The sequence below is a fragment of the Mycteria americana genome, chromosome 2 (genome assembly GCF_035582795.1).
Source record: "Mycteria americana isolate JAX WOST 10 ecotype Jacksonville Zoo and Gardens chromosome 2, USCA_MyAme_1.0, whole genome shotgun sequence".
Taxonomy (NCBI): domain Eukaryota; kingdom Metazoa; phylum Chordata; class Aves; order Ciconiiformes; family Ciconiidae; genus Mycteria; species Mycteria americana.
In genome coordinates this window covers 76365972-76386965 of record NC_134366.1, presented here as the reverse complement: position 1 = coordinate 76386965, position 20994 = coordinate 76365972, and the positions used below count along the sequence as shown (strand labels likewise).

General features: G+C 47.6%; 1 protein-coding gene across 14 annotated transcripts in view; it reads left to right on the top strand.

Annotated features, from left to right (window-relative positions):
• ATXN1 (ataxin 1) overlaps window positions 1-20493 on the top strand; it is a 225062-nt gene extending 204569 nt beyond the window's left edge. For all 14 annotated transcript variants that reach the window (XM_075493818.1, XM_075493820.1, XM_075493819.1 and 11 more), the window contains 2 exons: window positions 5391-7431; window positions 14871-20493. In XM_075493818.1, the coding sequence (XP_075349933.1) occupies window positions 5551-7431; window positions 14871-15401 (2412 nt within the window). In that variant the 5' untranslated portion in view covers window positions 5391-5550 and the 3' untranslated portion in view covers window positions 15402-20493. The remainder of the gene's footprint in view (window positions 1-5390; window positions 7432-14870) is intronic.
• Window positions 20494-20994: the final 501 nt, after the last annotated feature.

Below are 20994 nucleotides of genomic sequence, written 5' to 3'. Positions count from 1 at the left end.
TGGATAGTCAACCAGTGGAGTGGCTTTCTGATAATCTCTTTGTGTCACCAGCATTCGTGAATGTCATCAAGTGCATGGCTGTCCTGGAACTCCATCATCTGTCTGTCCTTTCAGGAGTGTATCTTACACTGTTTTTTCCTCCTAAATCTTCCTCTCTCAACGGTGGTACCTACATGCATACTTGCATCATAAAATTTCATGGCAATGTCAAGCCATTGGGCATCTGACATCCAGTGGTGTGCTCGCTGAGATTTGCTCATATCGCTTGCTTTTTATATTGTGTGGAGGATGTCTGATCTGACGAGGGAGAGGAGGGACGTGCAGAATAGCTGCTCGCTCTGCAGAAACCTGTAGCAATTTGCTGTGGCAGATTCCCAGAGGTATAATAAGAGCTAACACTGCAGTGGACAATCTGTTTTGCAGATGCGGTGTTGATCAGGAATCCTTTAGTTTTGGGAGGAGAATTTCAAATTTTATTAGAGGTTTTCATGTTTCTTATTAATGGATCTCTGCAGTTGGCCCTCCTGGGAAATCTGCCAGAGTGCTGTGAAAACTGGTCGGATTGGACAATAAACTCCTATAGCTACTGTTGGCATGCGCTGAGCTGCACATGGCAAGGCTAATGAAATCTGTAGCAGTTACAACTATGAATATGTAGCTGGCAGCAGGCAGGGTGTAGAGCGGGAGGGGAAAGCTGGCATATAGATCTGAGAGCCAGAATGCAGCTGCGGAGCCCTCTGCAATGTGTCTGTCTTTTAATCTTTCTGAATCTGATCCTGCAAGATGCTTACCTCCTCCGAGGGGAGAGGAGAGGTGGGACGAAGTGCCCTCCCTTCCCACTGATTTCCAGCACTGCTGAAATTACCCGCTATCGTGATGGGATGGGCGGGCAGTTTGAGGCAGGAGCATCAGACTGCGCTGCTGCTTCTGCCCAGTAACACCCCAGACATAAAGAGCCGTGTGTCAGGCTCAATTCAAAGGATTATTTTTTTGGTGTACTCTTTTGAGTATTGTATTGATGTCTACTTGCCAGGCAGTGCAACGGTGTCTGACAGAGGGGAGACCCATTTTTTTTATTGCACGGATAAATGTGAGAAATTACTGGTCATACCTGGAGCCGGAAGGTGAAAGTTAAAAAGTCGTAATAATCTGTGTCTTATTAGGGTTTGGGATCAAAAGAGCCTTTTGACAATAAGCAACTCGTTTGAATTTAATACCCCTGAAGTTGGAGGCTGAGAGCTGCCCCCTTGGGCGGTTGCTCCATGCAGTAAGGCACATGAGTGGGTGGTCCCAGCCCTTGTTCCTGGTGGCAGATGTCAGTGTGAGTTTGTTAGCAGCTGCAGACAGGTCAGGGACCAGGAAGGGTGAGGGACCAGATTTTTGAAGGTGTTTTAGAGACCTAAAAATGATGTTTGCTACATCATGGGACTGCAAAAAGTACCTGATTTCTGAAAGCAGTGAAAGTCCCACCATTTGCATAGCCAGGTGCTGCAGTGGTTTGTGAGTCTGACCCCAACCTCTCTGCACCCCAAGACTCAGTCCTTGGTGGTGGGACAAAGCGTACGATTATGGTGTGGATGGAGGCTTGTGTTGCTCATTTTACCTTTGCTGCAGTGAACTCCGGGTAAAGGAGGTGAGCCCCTCAAGCTATAACCCAGTATCCTCTCATGAGTTTTAAATTTATTAGATGAAATAAATAGAAAAATACTGTTTTGGGAGACATAGTGAGGTTTAAAGTGCCTTGCAGAGAGACACTGGGGTTATGCATGAAAAATGCACATCCTGAGCTCCAGTGAGCAATCCCTTTGGGACCAGAGCAAGCCCAGATGGTGACTCCTCCAAGTGATTATTTTTCTGCCTTAAGCCTTTCCAGGAATTTGAGTGTGGGCAGGCTGCCAGCGGACACTGGCTGTCCAGACATTTTAGCAATGTTCCATGTGTACTCGCTGCCAGAGATACCAAAGTCCAGCTGCTGTCCCTGATCTCTTTGTCCCCTTTACCTTCCCAGCCATAATTACACAGGCATGCACGCACGCACGCACTTGTGTGACACACACACACACATACAAAGCAGGAACAAAAAAATCACCTGGTGTTTGCTGGTCGTTTGCATATCTCGCAAATTGTGATCGACAGCTCTGAAGTTAAAGAGAAAGGAAATCTTGAGGGTCGGAAAAATGACTTGGATCCAAAAGAAAAAAGCATACACATAACAAACCGTGCGCCTTTCTAGGACAGCCAGCAAAGAAGAGTTTAACCAGGTCTTGTACCTCTTGTCTCCCTTTCATTGGTTCCCAAGCAAAATCAGTCCTGTCTTATCTTTGCTGTTGCTGGAACTTGAATAATGCTGAAAAGTTACCGTTTTACTTTTAAGTCTTGAAGTAGAAGTAAGCTGTTTTATGCTGCACATTTGCATTTCTGCAAATCCAGTCCTGTGTCTGTTAGAGTTCAAAGTCTCACTGTGAAGTACTTGGGCTTGGAAAAGTGGGGCAATCTTCACCGCTCTACAGCTGTCTCATCCCTTGCCTCCGTTAAGCTTGTTCATTCCTCCTGTGCTCTGCAGGAGATTTTGGGCAGCCCTTTTGTTACCGGTGATGATGAAGTCAGCCATATGATAGACTCACACACACAAAAAAAAAAACCCCAAAAGATTTAGTATTTGGTATTTTTGAAGGATGTTAGCTTTGACTTTGGAGGCTACCCAGAACTCAGTGATTCAGTGCTATTTAGCAGAACAAAACCTTTGCTTCAGCTCCTGTAGAGTGAAACTTCACCAGGTTTCATACAGCTTCATAGTGGTATGTTTGATTTGGAGAAGCTGAACCTAGACACCTTGGGCTTTTGGAAGAACTAGTTTGGGGAAGCCTGGTTTGCCTGTCACAGCAAAAGAGACTGGGCCTATTCGGTCCCATGTACAAGCTCCCTGCTCTGTTGCAGGCAGAGGGGCCAGCCCTTTGTTCCCAGCTTTTGCTCATGGGAGCGTATTTAAATTCTGGGTTTGCGGCTCATGTCCATCTCCGCGAGAGATCGAAGAATGGTCCCAGCCCAGCACAAGCTCCCCGTGGCAAGGGGAGCGTGACGAGAGCCCTGCGTCGAGGGCGTCCCCCCACGGCGTCCTCGGGCGGCCGTCTCGGCCAGGAGCTGCTGACTTACCTGCCAAAGCCGACTGCCCAGGGCAGAAGGCTACAGTGAGCTAAAGTTAACCAAGGATGACTGCGCAAATGTGAGCTCGGCGAATTTATTTTTAGTTGAACTTAAAAATAAAAATCTGTAAGTCATGTGTAATATAATAATTTTAGCTGTTGCCAAGACACGCTGAGCAACTGTTAGGGAGGAGAGGGAAGACCTGTGCTGATATAGCGGGGACCCTGTCTCCTGGCTGCCCTCGTCCGGCCGCGGTCGCAGTGCTGAGCTGGCGGTGCCGGCGGGTCGCGGCAGGTCGGGGTAGTGGTGCCGAGCCGTGCTCAAGGCGTTGTTGGCCCTTGCTCTTTTGAAGCTGCCCTGAGTCCTTTCGTCCTCCCTCTCGCCTCAAAGCCAGGGAATCTGCCCTGAAACAGTGCTTTACCCCGCCCCCGCCGGCTCTGTGGCGATTGGTGTTTCATTACTGTTTATCAATATTTAAACAACGGAATAATTAACTTAAGACTGATTGTATCAAACCATTAGAAAGTTTGGACTTTTCCTGCAGGCTTACAGCAGCTTGGAGGACCATAAACATAAAGAGTGCTCTTGAAGATAGGTTTAATCTTAGTCTAGTATGTCTTCAAAGTACTGCATACGCATATAAACATGAGGCTTATTGTTCATTAGACTCGAGGCAGCAGGGAAAGAAATCCCCCAAAGGAATATTACTTGCCATAAGTATCGTTACTGCTGCTTAGCATTCACTTTCAAGTGGGCTATATCCTGTTTCCATCTTCTTTAGCATCCACTCTTAATTCTTTCTCTCTCCATTTTTCTTTCATATAATGCACACTTGTCTTGTTAGGATGCTGGTTGTGCGAGGTGCACTGTTTCTCAGCACCCATTCTTGCATATCTTTCAAAACAGCCAGAAATGCAGATGACAAGCGGTGGCTGGACGAGGGCTGGGGAACAGTTTCACTCTCCATAAAGTTTATTATGGGACAAGGCAAGGCAGGTTTCAGGGAGGCAGGGGAGACTGTCAGCTCCTTTTGCCTTTTTTCAAAGCATGATGTGTTTTAGTTATGGTATTTTCCTTAGCAGATAATGAAAGAGTTAGGAAGACTTTGTTGCCTTTGGGTGGCTGAAGTCACTGAATTAAGTGATGCAGAGCAGAGAAAGCAACTGTTCTGGTCCAATAACAAAATTAGCTCAATATAAAATCATGAGCTTTTACAGTGGTGGGCACTCCTGGTTTGGATCGGGAAACCCAAACACGCTTTTCCAAGCGGTTCTAGCGAGGCATCCCCACAGCTGAGTTTGCTCAGGGTTTGGACGTGTGGCCGTGGCCGCGAATGCGGTACCCGCAGCCTCCCTGGTCTGGCAGTCGCTAAGAAACAGAGGGATCAGATCCCAGCGGAGATGGAGATGGTGCCAGTGCCTGGCTCTGGCTGACCTGCGTGTGGTGGGGGGCATCTCCCAGCGCAGAGCCCTGCCCGGGCGCCTGGGCATGAGGTGTCAGTAGCAGAGGGAGTTCAAAGCACTGGGGGGAAAAAAACCCCACACATTAAAAACCTGGCTCAGAGCCATCTCTGGCTCTGGGCTGCTGCTGTAAACAGATCGTGCGGCCGAGGTTCGTTGCCAGACTGGTAGATGAAGTGTGCCCGTAAGGAGCCATGGTGTTGGGCGGGGATGGGGCCAACTGCTGCCTCCACAGCCCTGCCCAGTGTGATGTGAAGTCACCCTGCGGGTGACTCTGGGGTTCAGGAGTGACCCACCACCTTCCCTCCACACCACTAATAGCTGCTTGTTGCTAATGTAAATATTTTGTGCGTGCATGTTCCTCGGGGCTCCCTGCCACGGTCCCATGCTTTTTGGGACACGGCAGGGTGAAGGCAATGTCGTTGTTGCAGGGGAAGGAGAGGCTGGAAGAGTGAACCGGGCACCTCAGAGACATGGAGGGTTTTCCCAGAGGAAGGCGAAAGTGAGCCTTGGGAAATAAGTGACCACTGCTAAATCTTTCCGATCTGCCTAAAGTTTTAATCGTTTTCGTGATGCATTAGCAGACATGCCCAGGATTTTTGCTGCTGTTTACAGTGCAGCTGGCAACTGCTCCTTGACATGCGAGCAGCAATGCTTGACCGGTTTTGTTTTTTCCAGGGGTTTTTCTTTTACTCGCTTGCTGTTTCGGGGTGTCTGCTCATTTGTTCTCCTTTCCCAGAGCTGACGGTGTGACTCCCCCCTCCCTTGCCCACCCTCTCGTTGCAGAATCCAGAGGAGCCGTCGGAGAATCCTGCTCACGGGGAGATGATTCCTCATGAAGTCACTGGATCCCTTGCAGAAATCAAATGTGACTTTCCGTTTATCAGACTGAAATCAGAGCCAGCCAGACAGTGAAGCAAGCACAGTGGAGGGGGGACGGCGAAAGATGAAATCCAACCAAGAGCGGAGCAATGAATGCCTGCCACCTAAGAAGCGAGAAATCCCTGCCACCAGCCTGCCTTCGGAGGTGAAGCCGGTCCTGCCAAGCGAAAACCACCGTGCAGATAACCTAGCATGGCTCCCCAGCACACCTGGCGGCCAGGGCGGCCTGGGGGGCCGGCACCGGCCCGGGGGGACATCATCGGTGGAGGCAGGCTTGCAGCAGGGTTTGCACAAGTCGCTGTCTGCCGGGCTGGACTATTCCCCGCCAAGCGCGCCCAGGTCCGTCCCAGCCTCCACCACTCTTCCCACGGTGTACTCGCCCGCCCTCTCCCAGTCAGGGACCCCTGTTTCCCCCGTGCAGTACACGCACCTGCAGCACACCTTTCAGTTCGTCGGGCCCCAGTACAGCGGATCGTACACCGGATTCATCCCCTCACAGCTGATTTCCCCAACGGCCAATTCTGCAACTGGCGCTGTGGCGGCGGCCACGGCCGTTGCAACCACTCCATCCCAGCGCTCCCAGCTGGAGGCTTATTCCACTTTGCTGGCCAGCATGAGTGGCTTAAGCCAGCAGGGGCACAAAGTTGAGCCGCACCTGGTCAGGACGCCTGGACTGATCGCCGCCGGGTCTCCTCCACCCACCCAGCAGAACCAGTACGTCCACATTTCCAGCTCTTCCCAGAGCACTGTCAGAAACGTCTCTCCTCCAACCATCCCGGTCCCCCTGCACCCCCATCAGACAGTGATCCCGCACACCCTCACCCTCGGCCCTTCCTCCCAAGTGGTGGTGCAGTACACCGACTCGGGAGGCCACTTTGTCACCAGGGATCCCCCCAAGAAGCCCGAGAGCAGCCGGCTGCAGGCGATGCAGGCGAAGGAGGTACTGAACGGTGAGATAGAGAAGAGCCGGAGGTACGGCATTTCGCCCTCTGCTGACATGGGTCTAGTCAAAGCAGGCAATAAACCAGCTCCCCATCATTATGAGACCAGGCACGTGGTGGTTCACTCGAGCCCCGCCGAGTATGGCGCGCGGGAGTCCTCAGGTGTCCGAGCCTCCGTTATGGTGGTCCCCAACAGCAGCACGCCCACGGCGGACATGGAGGTGCAGCAGGCCACCAACCGCGAGACTTCTCCCTCAGCCCTCAATGACAAGGGAAGCTTGCACTTAGGAAAGCCAGCCCACCGGTCCTATGCCTTGTCTCCTCAGCAGGCTCTGGGCCACGAGGGTGTGAAGGCAGTGGCCACGCTGTCCCCTCACACCGTCATTCAGACCACCCACAGCGCCTCCGAGCAACTCCCCGTCGGGCTGCCGGCAACAGCCTTCTACGCTGGCACCCAGCCACCGGTGATCGGCTACCTGAGCGGTCAGCAGCAAGCCATCGGGTACCCCGGCAGCTTGCCGCAGCACCTGGTGATCCCTGGCACCCAGTCCCTGCTGATACCGGTCGGCGGCGCAGACGTTGAGCCGTCAGGAGTCGCGCCTGCGATCGTCACGTCGTCTCCCCAGTTTGCAGCAGTGCCTCACACGTTTGTCACCACCGCCGTCCCCAAAAGCGAGAACTTCAGCGCGGAGCCCCTCACCACCCAGCCTGCCTACCAGGCCACCATGGTGCAGGCGCAGATCCACCTGCCCGTGGTGCAGTCCATCGCTTCCCCCGCCGCCGCGCCTCCCACGCTGCCCCCCTACTTCATGAAGGGGTCGATCATTCAGTTGGCCAACGGGGAGCTGAAGAAAGTAGAGGACTTGAAAACAGAAGACTTCATACAGAGCGCGGAAATTAGCAACGACCTGAAAATAGACTCCAGCACTGTGGAGAGAATTGAAGACAGCCATAGCCCAGGCATTGCCGTGATACAGTTTGCGGTTGGGGAGCATCGAGCACAGGTAATGGCAATGCATGGTGGGGTGCGGGGGGTGGACTGGGGTGCACGCTGTGGCCCCCCGGGTGCAGCTTTCCTCAGTGCATCTCAGTCATTTTGGGTCTACGCAGGGTTGGTTCTTCATCGTTCACATCCAGCTGTGAGACCAGCTCTGGTCCAAAAATCATCCCAGTCACTGTGCCGGGGGAGCCATCAGGGTCACACCGATGATAAATGTACTCTCTTGGATATAAAACCCGTCTTTCTTATAGCTGGAGAACCCACAGGAAGAATTACATGATCTTCATGGGTTTTGATTGAAATATGAAATGGTGTAAGCAGTACAAGAGGATATATTTTGCATTTTGATAGGTGATTTTCACCTTCCACACCAGAAAGCTCAGGTTAGATTCAGCTCAAATCCTACCCTTGAGAGCTAGGTAGGGCACAAGGCAGTGAATTTCCACAGCTTGAAAACTTGGAGCTGCCTGGGGATGGCTCCATCACATACGTAAGTTACTGAAATGCACTACAGAGTTTTACTGAGGCTTTGGTTGCGGGTGGTTTAAACACTGCATGGCTCACATAAACTGTGTGTTCAAGGGAAATTTGGAAAGAAAAACCATCTAGGTGGCTGGGCAGGCTGTGCTTCTGACCTTTGTTTCTTATTGGTTCGCAATGTAGGAAGAAACCTTGTAACTTTCCAAAGGTATTTTTAGGTTGAGAATGCATACATATTGATCAGAAAATGTTAATCCTGATGCTGTCCATTTTCTGAGCGATTTAGATTCTGCTGTGTTGAGGCTGGAGCAGTTCAGATATACTGGATAGCAGTTTGCTTCCTAGAGGTACTCATTTTAAATAATCTTGTTGCAAATCTTTTTGGTGTGGTTTGAGTGCTGCGAACTGCAGCATTGGCAACCCTGATGCTGCACCCTCAGCGCTGGAGAACCAGGATGGGAGGGAGGGAGGGAGGGAGGAGCTGGACGTGGACACATGTAGTAAAGCACCTCAGGCTGACAGTTTGGAGAAGAAAAACAAACAGCGATGGCACTGAGGAGCAGATTACACGAAAAATTTCTTACAGTCACAGTAGTCTGCAGCCCATCCTTCCCCAATTGCACATATGCGGTAAATCGCTACATATGACACGTCCCCGTTCTCATGTCAAATGTGCAGATTCCCTGTGTGGTTTTGTTCATGTATGTGCGTGCATCTGCACAGCTGATCAAAGTTGGGCCTCTGGTGCTTTCAGTATAAAGATATGGTTTTTCCTTACTGCTCAACTGTATTTTGGTGCATCTCAGGCTTCGTGATGAGAGGAACCGTCCTTGGATCAGGACCAGTTACTGTAATTTGCCCCGGTGCCTTGAATAATGAGATTTCAAAAGTAGCAATGTCCCATCTGCAATTTTCATCTCGCTCTCATTTCTCTCCCGCAGCCAGGCCACCGGTCTCTGCACCGGCAGAAGAGGTACAAATTAGCAGGTAGCATTTGTGTCGCGTATCGTTCACAGATCTGTCAACACAGGCGAGGTGCTGTGGTCCTGGGCGCCGGGAAGAGCGCCTTTGCAGGGGGTGGAGTGCCATCCTCTGGCAGAAAGCAAGTTGAGTCTGAGGCTGTAAAAATCCAGGGCCAGGCACACGGGTCTCACCCAGCAAAGTGTCACCTTACGGAGAAGCCTATCAGGAGCAGGGTGACATCATCACAGCCGAAATACTCCCCAGCTGTATTTCCCACCGGGGATGCTTCCAGAATGGAGGGCGAGTCACGTAGAGATATGATTAGAAACGGGGGTTTAATTTAGGTTTCCTGCAGATTCCAGGACTTGGGTCTCTTCCCAGATCAGCTGTGTCCCTGCATAGCGGGGACGGCTCTGCCGGTTTTCCCTTGCCTGGGTTGAGCGAGAGAGAGAGATCATTTCTATGTGCTTGAAGTCTCTGGCGACCTCACCCTCAGCCCAACGTGGCTATATGAAAGCATTTAGCCTTATTAGCAGGCATGCAGTGGTCATTACTCCTTAGAAAATTGCCTGCGTGAAGAGGGCTTAGTCTTCTCGTTGCAAGAGCAGTATTTAGTCGCGCTGCTTTGAGCAGTGGCACTGTGGTGCTGCTGCACTTGGGTATATCTTGACTCCGGAGTACAGTGGGGATATATCCGCATGTGTATTTTTCAGATGGCTTTATCAAGGGAGTGTAAGTTGTAAAGAGTAAGTGTCGTACAAAAATAGCGTTGTTATCATTAGCTTTGGCTCACTTACGTACTCCTCCCAGGGATCTCTGGGAAGTCATTATAATATTGATGAATTTGTATTTTCAGACTCTGTGCAAACATTAGCTAATGTTCTCACCAATTGAGGGACAGAGGTAGGAGATTATTTTTAGCTGAGCATACACAACTGTAATGTAAATAGGGAGGCACCATGCAGCTGCTATTGTATCGTATCACTGCAAGCCCACGGCTGCCCCTCCCCAGCACAGCACTTAGGCAGAAAGAGGTCATCCTCCCTCCTTTCTCCGTCTTCCAGTCACCTGGCAAATCCAACCCTCTTCCAGGTATGGAAACCTAGAGGAAAATTAACCCACCTAAAGCTACATGCCTTTTCAGTGAAATAACTGGCCTAGCCCTGGAGGGATACTAAGTTTCCATTTCACAGCATCCCTGCTCTGGATTAGGAAGAAGTCCAGTAAGTATCAACTGGCCCAGAACCCAAAGTCCAGCTGTTATTCCTCTGCATTCAAGTTGCCTAAAAGAAAAGACCTACGGATCTGCATCTCTTTGCAATTCCATATATTATTCTTGTAGTAACACTTTCATCATTGTTACCTGTCCTTTCTTTTGTTGCCAGGAACAAGCAGAAGCCAGTAATACACCTCCATTGATGTTAAGGTCAAAACACACAGGAGATGCAAAATAAGTTCTCTGAAATGCTTGCTTTCATCCCTGTGTTTCCGTTCCTAATCATTCCTAAAGTACAGCTTAAAGAGAAAAGATGAACATACAGTTCTTAATTTTCCTTTTTTTAAAAAACAGAATCATAGACACTAGAGATGGAAAAGTCCCATTAGAGCATGTAGTTAGTAGCCCTAACTAGTTTGGTTTAGCGTGTATGTTTTTATACATCTAGTTTAGTTTTCCCTTTATATCTCTGCACGCGCACAAACCAGTTACTTTTTCTTTTACTCTGCGCTCTCTTTTTCATTATCTTTGGCACCATAACAGACACAGAAAGAGAGATGTTGACTCAGTTCGCTGCTGCAGATGGAGATCTCTCCCCGCCTTCCCCTCATGTGATCTCCGTGTCCATGTCCCCTGGTCACGGGAGCAGTAAGTCCTTGTTCCTCCGAGTGATGGGGCAGCTGTGGTCTGTCTTTGGATGCATGTTACTGAATTCTGGGAGTGCAGTAGATAAGAGCAGCATAAACTCAGCAGCCAGTGGTCTGGTGGACAGAGGTGGCTTCTCTTGAGAAATGGTGGGATCACGTGGCTGTGGAGAGCAGTAGCCCCTAACCTTCAAGCCCTGGGTGTGTTTGTTATAACAACAGTGTACTGAAGATGGGCTAGATGCAGCCCTGGGGGGATGTCCACCCAGACCACGTGTCACGCTGGGTAGTCCCCGTGGCGTGAGGTGCTGCCTACAGCCCCATAAATCTCTCAAAGGAAATCCACTGTTGTGAAGGAAGTTCGGGGTGGTGGGAACATTAGGAGTCCCAAAGTCTCTGAGTAGGGGAGGTTGTGTGGGAGCGCAGCACTGCAGAAACTTCTCTCTGCGACAGGGAGAGCTTCTATTCCGCAAATCCGCCCAGTTGTTTTTTGGACCTGAGGAGTCTCTCAGCACCCACAGCAAGGCCTTCAGCAGAGCGCTTCACTGCTTAATTGCACATTGTTTCCAGAACCGCTTCCTTCTCTTTGTTTCCAGCCTGCCACTCCTAGTTTCATCGCATTTTAATAATATCAGGGGGAAAAACATTTAGTTGGAAAACATATGTTTACATGTATTAAAATACGGTTCACACGAGCCACTTTTATTAGGCACCTTTTGCTTTAGTGCTTGTTACGTTGGTTGCAGTAGTGAGCCCCAAGACTAAAGTTGCTGTGTTTCTGAATGATGGGAAGGGTATTTTCTGGGCATCAGATCTTCCAGCACCTATCATCCATGTTCCAGCTCCAGCCAGGGTTTCCTGAGCAGTCTGAATTGCATGCCTTACCTACCGAGTTCAGCTGAGAAATAAAATTATAAAGGGTTATAGAAAATTGCAGATATACAGTGGCTGCACTGAAGAGTTTTGGGAGTTTTCACTAGTCAGTCTTAAAAAATAGAAATATAAACATAGCTTGCAGTAGAGCCTTGGTGTGCTTGAAGAAGGACCAACATTTTGGCTTCTTGCTTTATCATCTTCGTAGCTGGAAAACAAGTTCCAAATTTCTTTCTCTCCTACAATAATCATGGCAAGATATTGGGGGAGGGAGCTTTTAAAATTTTTTTTTGTTTGTTTTAATGCAGTGGTCAGAAAAAAATTATGTGCGGGTGTTTTTACTGAACTTTCACTCTTAAAAGGTCTTTGACTACTACTGCTTGTAGAGAATGGTTATCTTAAATCCCAAGTTAGCTGAATCCAGAAGCAACCAGCTAAAACAGGGCTTGATAATCCATGAGGGAACCCATTTCAAATTGATAGTGGTACATGCACACCGTGACCGGATCGTGGAAATTCCGGCATTTCACCATCTTTATTATTTGGTGTTATTCATGATCACCACCACCAATTCTGGGATTTGTTTCAGTGATTGACAGTTCAGGCAAGTGTTTTGGATGCCACATAAAAAAAAAAAAAAGTACAACGTGTGGTGGAAGCGTGTTCACATCAAGAGGAACTTGTGTGTCGGTAAGGATGATGCACACAAGCATGTATGATTCCCACAGTAACAAATAGCTTTTGGCAAGGATGGAAAAGTAGAAAAAGAAAGAAAAAAAAAATACAGCAGGCAGGAAGGAAGAAAGAGGAGAGACATAGCAGCATAAAGGAGAAGCTGTGTCCACCAGGTGATCCATGCCTGGAGAGAAGCCTACAGCTCTCTGTAGACAGCAGTTTCCATTTCAGTTCATGGGAGATACTGGATATTGACCACTTCTCCCTGTCGGGCCCCTTACTGAGATGCATATGTATGGAATAGGATCCCGAACTCTGCGCAAATATTTCTGCAAATCCTGGTGCTAGAATGTTTCTATCCAACTACATGGAGGGATGGGACTTTCACGGTTACCTTGCCCCACTTTCTCCATAGTTCAGAGCATAAACCAGGCCTAGAGTCAGGTCCCTTTCCACTATTGCCATTTGTGTAGTTGACTGTTGGCAGACAGTTCTGGTCGGAAAAGATTTAATAGGACAGAAATTGATGCAGTTGGGGGCTATCTTGTGCCTCTAAACTGCTCCTTTTGAAATTCCTTGAACCATGGCTTATGATGTTGGGCAGGTGGAGCGGCAGGATAATACATGCAGTGTTATTCGTTGGCCTAGTTGCAGAAGTATGTAGCATATATTTATAGACTTTAGAAGTTTTTTTCCAACAGAATCAACTGTCTCATAAACGGCAGTTGACTGCTAGTGCATGGCATGGCAAACCAGTCGGAGGCACGCTCAACATCCGATGGGAGTCTTTGGTTTCCTGGTTCTGGAGCCTCTGTCTGTGAGCTGTGGGACATCCCTGATCAAGTCTTCCTGCCCAAAAGGGATGTGGAGCCGGTGGGGTGCGAGGGGGGCTACCTCGGGCCCTGCTTGCAGGGAGGGTGCCTCTGAGGGTAAGCAGTGGTAGCAGGGAAGCAGCAGGGCTGCTGGGTGCCATACTGTCACTGAGTCCAACCTCTTCTGTGAGACACGCCATGCAACTTCATCCCAAGGTTCACACGTAATATTATGAACAAAGGTGTTTGAACACTGGCATGCAATGTGCATCTCAAACTGCTTCTCTTCCTTAATGTTGAAATGTATTTTTAATGATACAAAGCCATGCTTGGGATGACAGTGTTATCGGTCCCAAGGGTGAGAGGTGGTTTCGCAAGCCTTCTGTGATGTTCCTTTCAAGTGAGTCCGCGTTCCTGGAGAGGGAAGGCTCTCCAGGCAGCTGGTATGCTCCATGCACGCTGAATGGCTCAGAAATGAGATGAGCACGTGTATTCAGGTGTTCTCCTGCCCTTTAGCCCCTACCAAATAGGGGTTACACCATCATAGCAGGATCCTGCCCCCCATGCCTGCGAAGAGCTCCAGAAGACACAGGGACCTTGGGAGCAGAGCAGTGGGTATCTGACTTCAGCATAAGCCACCCTCTTAGAGTTGCAGACCTCATTGGTGTTACACACAGCAAGCTAAAAAGACATGCAAATTTTTAAGAAGTATTAGTCAGAATTTCCTGCCCTCGTTGTGGTGTGCTGGGGTGGGCTCAGCCCCGTGGGTTATGAATCGCATGAGCCCACATCAAGTGTTTGAGCCTGCAGACACAGCACCACGCAGTGAGCGCTGGACTGCTGACACATGCAAAGATAAGCGGGTATTGAGGTGCTTTATCATATTGGGACCTCAAGGCCCAACCTTTGCAATGTCAAGGAGCAGTGGGCACCTGTTGCTGGTCTGTTCTCCTGGCTATGGCAGCTCCCTGTAAGATGGTTACATAGGATTCGTAACTGGATGTGTTTTTAAAGTGGGGTGAAGTGGGGGGAAAAGGGGACACAGTGCAGAAAAGGAGACCCAGTGCAGGAACTGGAGGAGGAGGAGGAGGGGAGGAGAGATGAGGGAGTGCAGGAGGTGAACTCAACTGCAGAGTGGGTGAGCAGGTGTGAGAAGGGAAGAAACTGGACTGGTAACAGGACTGCTGGGGGAAGGCAGGTTCACGCTTGCTGCTCTTACAACTACAACTCTGTACATACTCGTGGCCTTCTGGAAATCAGCATGCCTTCAACTGTTTCACGCTGGTAAGTATATGCTTGTTCGGGCAGAGGTGAGGATGATGTTCCCATGGTCACTTAGGAAATTGTGTGTCAGAACTGAGAGCTTCCCTTGAGCCGTCCTCTGGTTGGAAAGTGTCTTTAGATGTGGATGACAGGCTTTAGGTACCACAAGGGGATGGCAGGGAACAGAGTTTGCGAGATGCCGAAGCTGTTTTGCCTCTTACGCTTCTCTGAGCGGCTGGGTAAAGGTAAAGCTTGATTCCCACTGAGGTCTTGTGCCAAGAAATGCTGAGCTCAGAGAAACCATTAACATCCATGTGACAAGGACAGGCGTGAAGTCTGGCGGTCGATGTACTGATTTTGCAGAAACTGAACAGTGCTTCTGCAATTTTAGCTTTATCCCTCTCCCGCGGGGTGAGCGCCGCCGGCTGTGCACGTGCACGAGGGCACACGGGTGATCTCATGCTCTCCCCTCTCTCTCCCTCTGTCTCTCTCTCTGTTGTTCCCTCTCTTTCTGCAGGTCAGCGTGGAAGTCTTGGTAGAATACCCTTTTTTTGTATTTGGACAAGGCTGGTCATCCTGCTGCCCCGAGAGAACCAGTCAGCTCTTTGATTTGCCATGCTCCAAACTCTCGGTGGGGGACGTCTGCATATCGCTCACACTCAAGAACCTGAAGAACGGCTCTATTAAAAAGGGCCAGCCCATGGACTCAGCTAGCATCTTGCTGAAGCATTCAAAGAATGACAGTCTAGCTGGAAGTAGACACAGGTATGCGGAGCAGGAAAACGGGATTAATCAGGGAAGCGCTCAGATGTTAGCTGAGAACGGTGAACTGAAGTTTCCGGACAAAATAGGATTGCCTGCAGCACCTTTGCTCGCCAAAACAGAACCCAGCAAGCCCCCGGCAACGAGGAAGAGGAGGTGGTCAGCCCCCGAAACACGAAAACTAGAGAAATCAGAAGAGGAGCCACCTTTGACTCTTCCCAAGCCTTCTTTTATTCCTCAGGAGGTTAAGATTTGCATTGAAGGTCGATCCAACGTAGGAAAGTAAAAGTTGTTTGGGGAAAGGAAATTAGGCTAGCCCTTGTCATTTTTATCCAGATTACTGTACTGTAGACTAAATAACCCAGTATTTACATGTTATCATCTTATTTTAGGTTTATGTTATAACCTTGTTGTTATAGTTGCAGCTGGTATTATGCAGGAGACTGGTGCATATGTTTTTCCACAAGTGTATGTCAGTGACTAGGTTTATCGAGAGCTACGGAAGGGGCAGTATCTGCTTCACACAGCCTTAGTGGAAATGAATGTGTTGTCATGGCTCCTGTTTTCTAGCACCTCGTGTAGGACAGGGTCCAGCTGTGATTTTGTTTTCTTTTCGTCGCTGTTTTTTTGGTTTTGTTTTGTTTTTTTGTTTTGGTTCCTGTTCTAGTTTTCTGGGGGGAGGTGAGGAGAAGGGAACTGTAGCAGAGGTGTATGTCACATGTGGGGTGCGTGTGTGTGTGTGTGTGCACGCCAGTCCCGAGGAGGGACTGCGGCTCTGTGGTGGGTTGGTGAAGAGGTTTCCTCACCCCAGGTGGATGCTGAGGACACAACCCATGGGTGTTACTGAAAAGGATCGGACAGTCTCTGATGTTTTCAACAACAAGCCAACACTTACTCAAGGCTCTACGGTATATATATATATATATATATATATATATTTGTGTGTGTGTATATGTATATATATATTTTTTCCCCCCATGGGGTCTGACTGCACTGATTTTTATTCCTAAAGCAACTGCCACACCAACATTTCCTTTCTGCTTGCTAGTGCAGTTCCATTGCCCGGAGTCAGCAGACGGGGAGGCTGTACAGACTCTTGCACCGGTCGCCCTGCAAGGTTTTCCTTCATGGCGGTGGGGTGAGTGGGTGGGTGTGTGTGTGTGTCGTGGGTGTGCATGGGTGTGCGCGAGGAGGCCTCCGGCTCTGTGGATGTGCCTGGCTCAGGCTCACTCCTGTTTCTGTGCAGTGTTAGACAAATCGACCGGGTTACGCCATTGACATTTGCTTCCACAAGGTAGGCGCATACTGCCCCTTTGAGATCACAGGCATCCATTGTTTGCAGTTTGGTTGCAAATCTTTGTCTTTAACTCTAGTACTGTTTTTAGTTCATGATTATGGACAACTGGTGCCACTTTTTTCAAATTTCAGTGTGACACAGGAATCCGCTGTTGAAGATGAACCTAGAATGTCTTTAAGCACTTAAAATGCTGTTCACACTTTATTGCTGAGCATCCTGGTCTAACACTCAGTACGTACTGTATCTCACTTTAATCTGCTCAGAAAGCAACAACAACAAACAAACAAACAAATCTCTTCAACACTGTAACTACATGCAACTATGTAAAGTTTTCTCACAGGCAAGATGCTGAAAGTTTTAATGTGGTTTCAAAGGGATGAATGTGAATTATTGAACTAGTATGTGACTGTCATTGTCCACAAAGGACTACTTAATAGGAGGCACTTTTTAAACTTTAATGCTTGAGAAAGAGTTAAAGGCATATGCGAGCTGACAGATAATAAAAAAAAAAGAGAAAGGAAAAAGGAAAGAGAAAAAAAATCATTGTCCAGTGTTTTTGAAAAAGATGGACTTTAAAGAATCTTGCAATTTGCACATCTTGAGTTTATCATTTGTGTGGTATTCCTGCAGTTTTTACCTAATAATGTTGTGGGCTGGGGGGGGGTCTGAAAGAGCATAAACAAATGTAGCAATTACTCACTAACCTGCCTACGCTCTAGGCCATTTCATAGGGTTACGTTCCTTTCAAAGTTCATTTTTGGTCTTTCTACCATATCTGCCACACAGAACCAGGTCCTATCGGGACAGCTCTGAGAATTTTTCTTCAGACTTGCTGAGAGAGTTTTCCACAAGAAACATTTCTATACGTAAGCAACGTGTTTGTTTGTTTTGAAAACAAACCTATTGTTATTATTATTATTATTATTATTATTTGTTATTTTAATTGCATCGTTTTCCATTGGGAAGGAGAGATTTCAAGAGTTTGGTACAAACCAAGTAGGATGGGGGGGGGGTCATGCCGTTCAGTCTTTTCTTTCCCCAGGTAGGGCCGGATCCTTTGAGGTGCTGTGCACCCAGCCTCCTGCACAAGCCTCGGGGAGGTGCAAGTATGAAGTACTTCGGGGCTGAGCGCTAAAAGCCTGTTGCTGCCACTAGAAAGATCCCGTTGATTTCAGTGGGATTGCGCTTGGGCCCTACACGAGCAAGCGTTCGTGTCGTTTTTGGTTGGCGAGTTCGCATCCTTCAGGTAGTTTTGAAGAAGCTGTACTGATAGGGAGAAAAGGAAATAAAAGTCGGTCATTAGAAACGCAGTAACCTAAAGTAAACAAATTTATTTAAAATCGTGTTTTCCCTCTCCCCTAAAATACAGTGCTTTTATTTAAGAGAAGAAATGTTAACCCCAAACCCCAGCTTTGACTCTGTTATTTGTTACTTGAAATTTAGCTCACACCAGAACTAATTGTTTTTATACCATATTCTGGGGTGCACCAAAAAGTTGAAAGACGTTTAAAATAGCTTGAAACTTTTCTTGAATTTCCTTGAATTTTATTAACCTCTCGGCGGGCTACCAAATAGCTGAGTGGGTTTCTTCTCACAGTCACACTGCTTAGTTAGTGCTTATTTGCTAGTATTTCTGCTCAGAGAAGTTGCTTAATCTTCCATATACTCTGCTCAGGGCACTTGCAATTTATTGTTTCATTTTGTTTCCTGTTTTGTTTTTAAGCTTTGATGGTAAAGGAATAGAAAGAATTACAGATTTTAGTTCACAGTCGTACCACTATTTCCGTACTTCACGCGTACTCGGGAAAAAAAAAATCTCAAGTAAAACCATACGCATACACATTTGTTGTTAATAAGGAAGCAGGGGCTATTAAACTGACTGGATCTATTCAACTAACACTAAAAAAAATAAAAAATAATAATAATAAAAGAATACGTTTGGAGCAATAGGAATGTATTAGTTCTGTGCTTGTATTTCAGACTGAGGAATTCTGAAATAACTGGTTCTTTCCAAACAATTGTCCCTTTCCATGCTTTGGCTTTTGTAGGATGTGCAATACTTTACGTGCCAACTTAGACTCACCCGTGCGGTATTAGCTAGATCTCATACCCACTTCTGATTTCCCCTGGTTTTGTTCTTCTTTGAATAGTTTCTTTCTTTCTTCCTTTTTTTTTTTCCTATTAAGAAGTCCCTCCCAATTCCCCCCCCCGAAAAAAAAAAACAAAAACAACAAAAAGATACTAAGGGTCAAGCATCCCTTGCCCCGGGAAACACCAACGCTTTTTGTATTTGAAGTTTAAAAAGATCCAGGAAGAAAAAAAAGAAAAAAAAAGATGTATTAATGTCTGCGTGCCATCCAGGTGGAGGCCGAGTGCCGCCCTCCGCCTGGACGGCACACAGATGAGACCTGACTCCCACCGGGGAGAGAAAAATCCCTCCTGGGACCAAGTCCTTTGCAAGGGGGGGCTTTGCCTCTCCCCCCGGCGCCGAGCATCCCTTGCAGCGAGTCCCCACACCCGGGAGGTGCCATCGATCCCCGGGCGCGTGCAAAAGTACCACTCGCAGGCATAGAGATGCTGAGGCGGAGCCGAAGGAGGAGGTTTAGCCGCTGCTTCTGCGCGGCATCCGCTTTGCAATAGTAACTGACAGTAGTTTTCTTTTTCTTTTTGTCTTTTTTTTTTCTTTCTTTTTGTAGCAGGCCTGTTTAGTTTACAACGAAACGCATACAATCACCAAGAAATTAGTCAGGGCAAAGAAAAATAAAACAAGAACCTCTTTATAGGGATTTCTAAAAAAAAAATCTATCTATCTGTCTATCTATCTAATCTATCTATATATCTATATATATGAAATGACTGTTCCTTATAGTGTTTAACTTAGGCATTGTTTCAGTTTGTCTGGGCCACATCATGGGGAATTTGAGTTTGATGTCACTTACCTTGAGTCCTCTGGTCGAGACCCAAATTGGAGTCACTGTTGACCTATTTTACCATTTCGTATGTTGCCCGTGGGCTCGCTTTCCCTCGAAGATGCAGACCTCGGGAGGGAGGGACACACACGTTCCTTTTTTTATTCCTTTAATTCCTTCGTCCCGCTGTCGCTTCGTTTGACCTGTCGTTCGCGTCATTTTCTCGGCGTGGGGAAGTGACATCACTACTCTCGTTTCCCTTAAATCAAGGAACATTTAGAAACCTTTCACACCTTTTACTCAGGGATGGGGCTGGCATATGTGTGGTACACTGATGTGACCAGAAGCAGCACTTTTACTGCTCCGGAGTAGGGATGTACAATGTTACAGACAAGTTTGGATTTCCTGCATCTCATGGTTTAAACTTTGTAGATCTCACTTAGATTGCAATACAAAAGCAGCAGGCTCAGCGCAAACTGTAGCTGTTGGTTATCATGAAAATTCACTCTCTGCAGAGATTTATTTTACTCTAAAGTGTGTTGCCAATAGTAAAAAGGAAACAGTGAAATTCTGTTAATACTTGCAACTGCTAAAAAAAAAAAGAAAGCCTGTATCAAGGAGAGCAAATCCTCAATATTTTTAAACACTAATAGTGTTATTTCAAAGAGGGGGGCTCTTGGCGCAGCGCTCTGCATGTCCTGGGACCCAGTTCTGCAAACGCTTATACGCGTGCTTATGGGAGGTCCGGGCTGGCCGGTGAAGGCTGCTTGGGAGCTTGCTGTGAAGCACATGTATAAATCTTTGTGAAACTGAAACTTGGTTCAGTCAGGACCAGATCCTGACTTTAATCAGGCAGCTGGAAAAATCTTGGGGTTTGTCCAGGGTTGCCGGCATGGAAGCCCCGGGCGGGCGGGGGGGATTTGGCCTGTTGAAACACTTCTGCTGTCCCAGGAACTTGACAAATGGCAAAATGGGACATGCACTCATACAAATAATTTCCATTTCTTCCCTCCCCATCATCACAGGTAACAGCAGAGTCTGCTCTGGGCTCTGGCGAGTGCTGATGTGAGAAGTAAGGGAATGAACGCACCACCAGAGTGCAGGCAGTAATTTCCTTTCCTCTGGTTTATCCAACCCTCCCACCCCCCCAAATCCTGAAATACATAGCAAAATGAGAATTTGTTGATGCAGATACGCATACGTGCACACACACCCCCAGAGAGAAGTGTCTGTTTGCACACGAATAAATATGTGTGAATTTTTTTTACGCATATGCCTACATGTCCACTTGATTCCCTGTCCTGAGGACAGCCTTGCTTTGTGTCGATAGGGGAATTCCAAACGCGTTGCACACCTCTACTCCAGAGTTCAATTTCTTTTACATAGACGACCTCGCTTCAGATGTGTTACCTTTACTGATAGGATCTTTTCTTGTAGCACTATACCTTGTGGGAATATTTTTTGATGTAAACCTAATTTGAGAAGCTTATTAAAAATAGAAACTTTTTTTGAAGCACTCACATTGAGGAGTACAGGTAATGTTTTAAAAAATTGCACAAAAGAAAAATGAATGTTGGAATGATTCATTCAGTGTTTGAAAAAGATGGCTCTGTTTGAACAGTGAGTTTCATACCTTGTTTGTAAAAAAAAAAAAAGTTTTTAAATACAAAAGC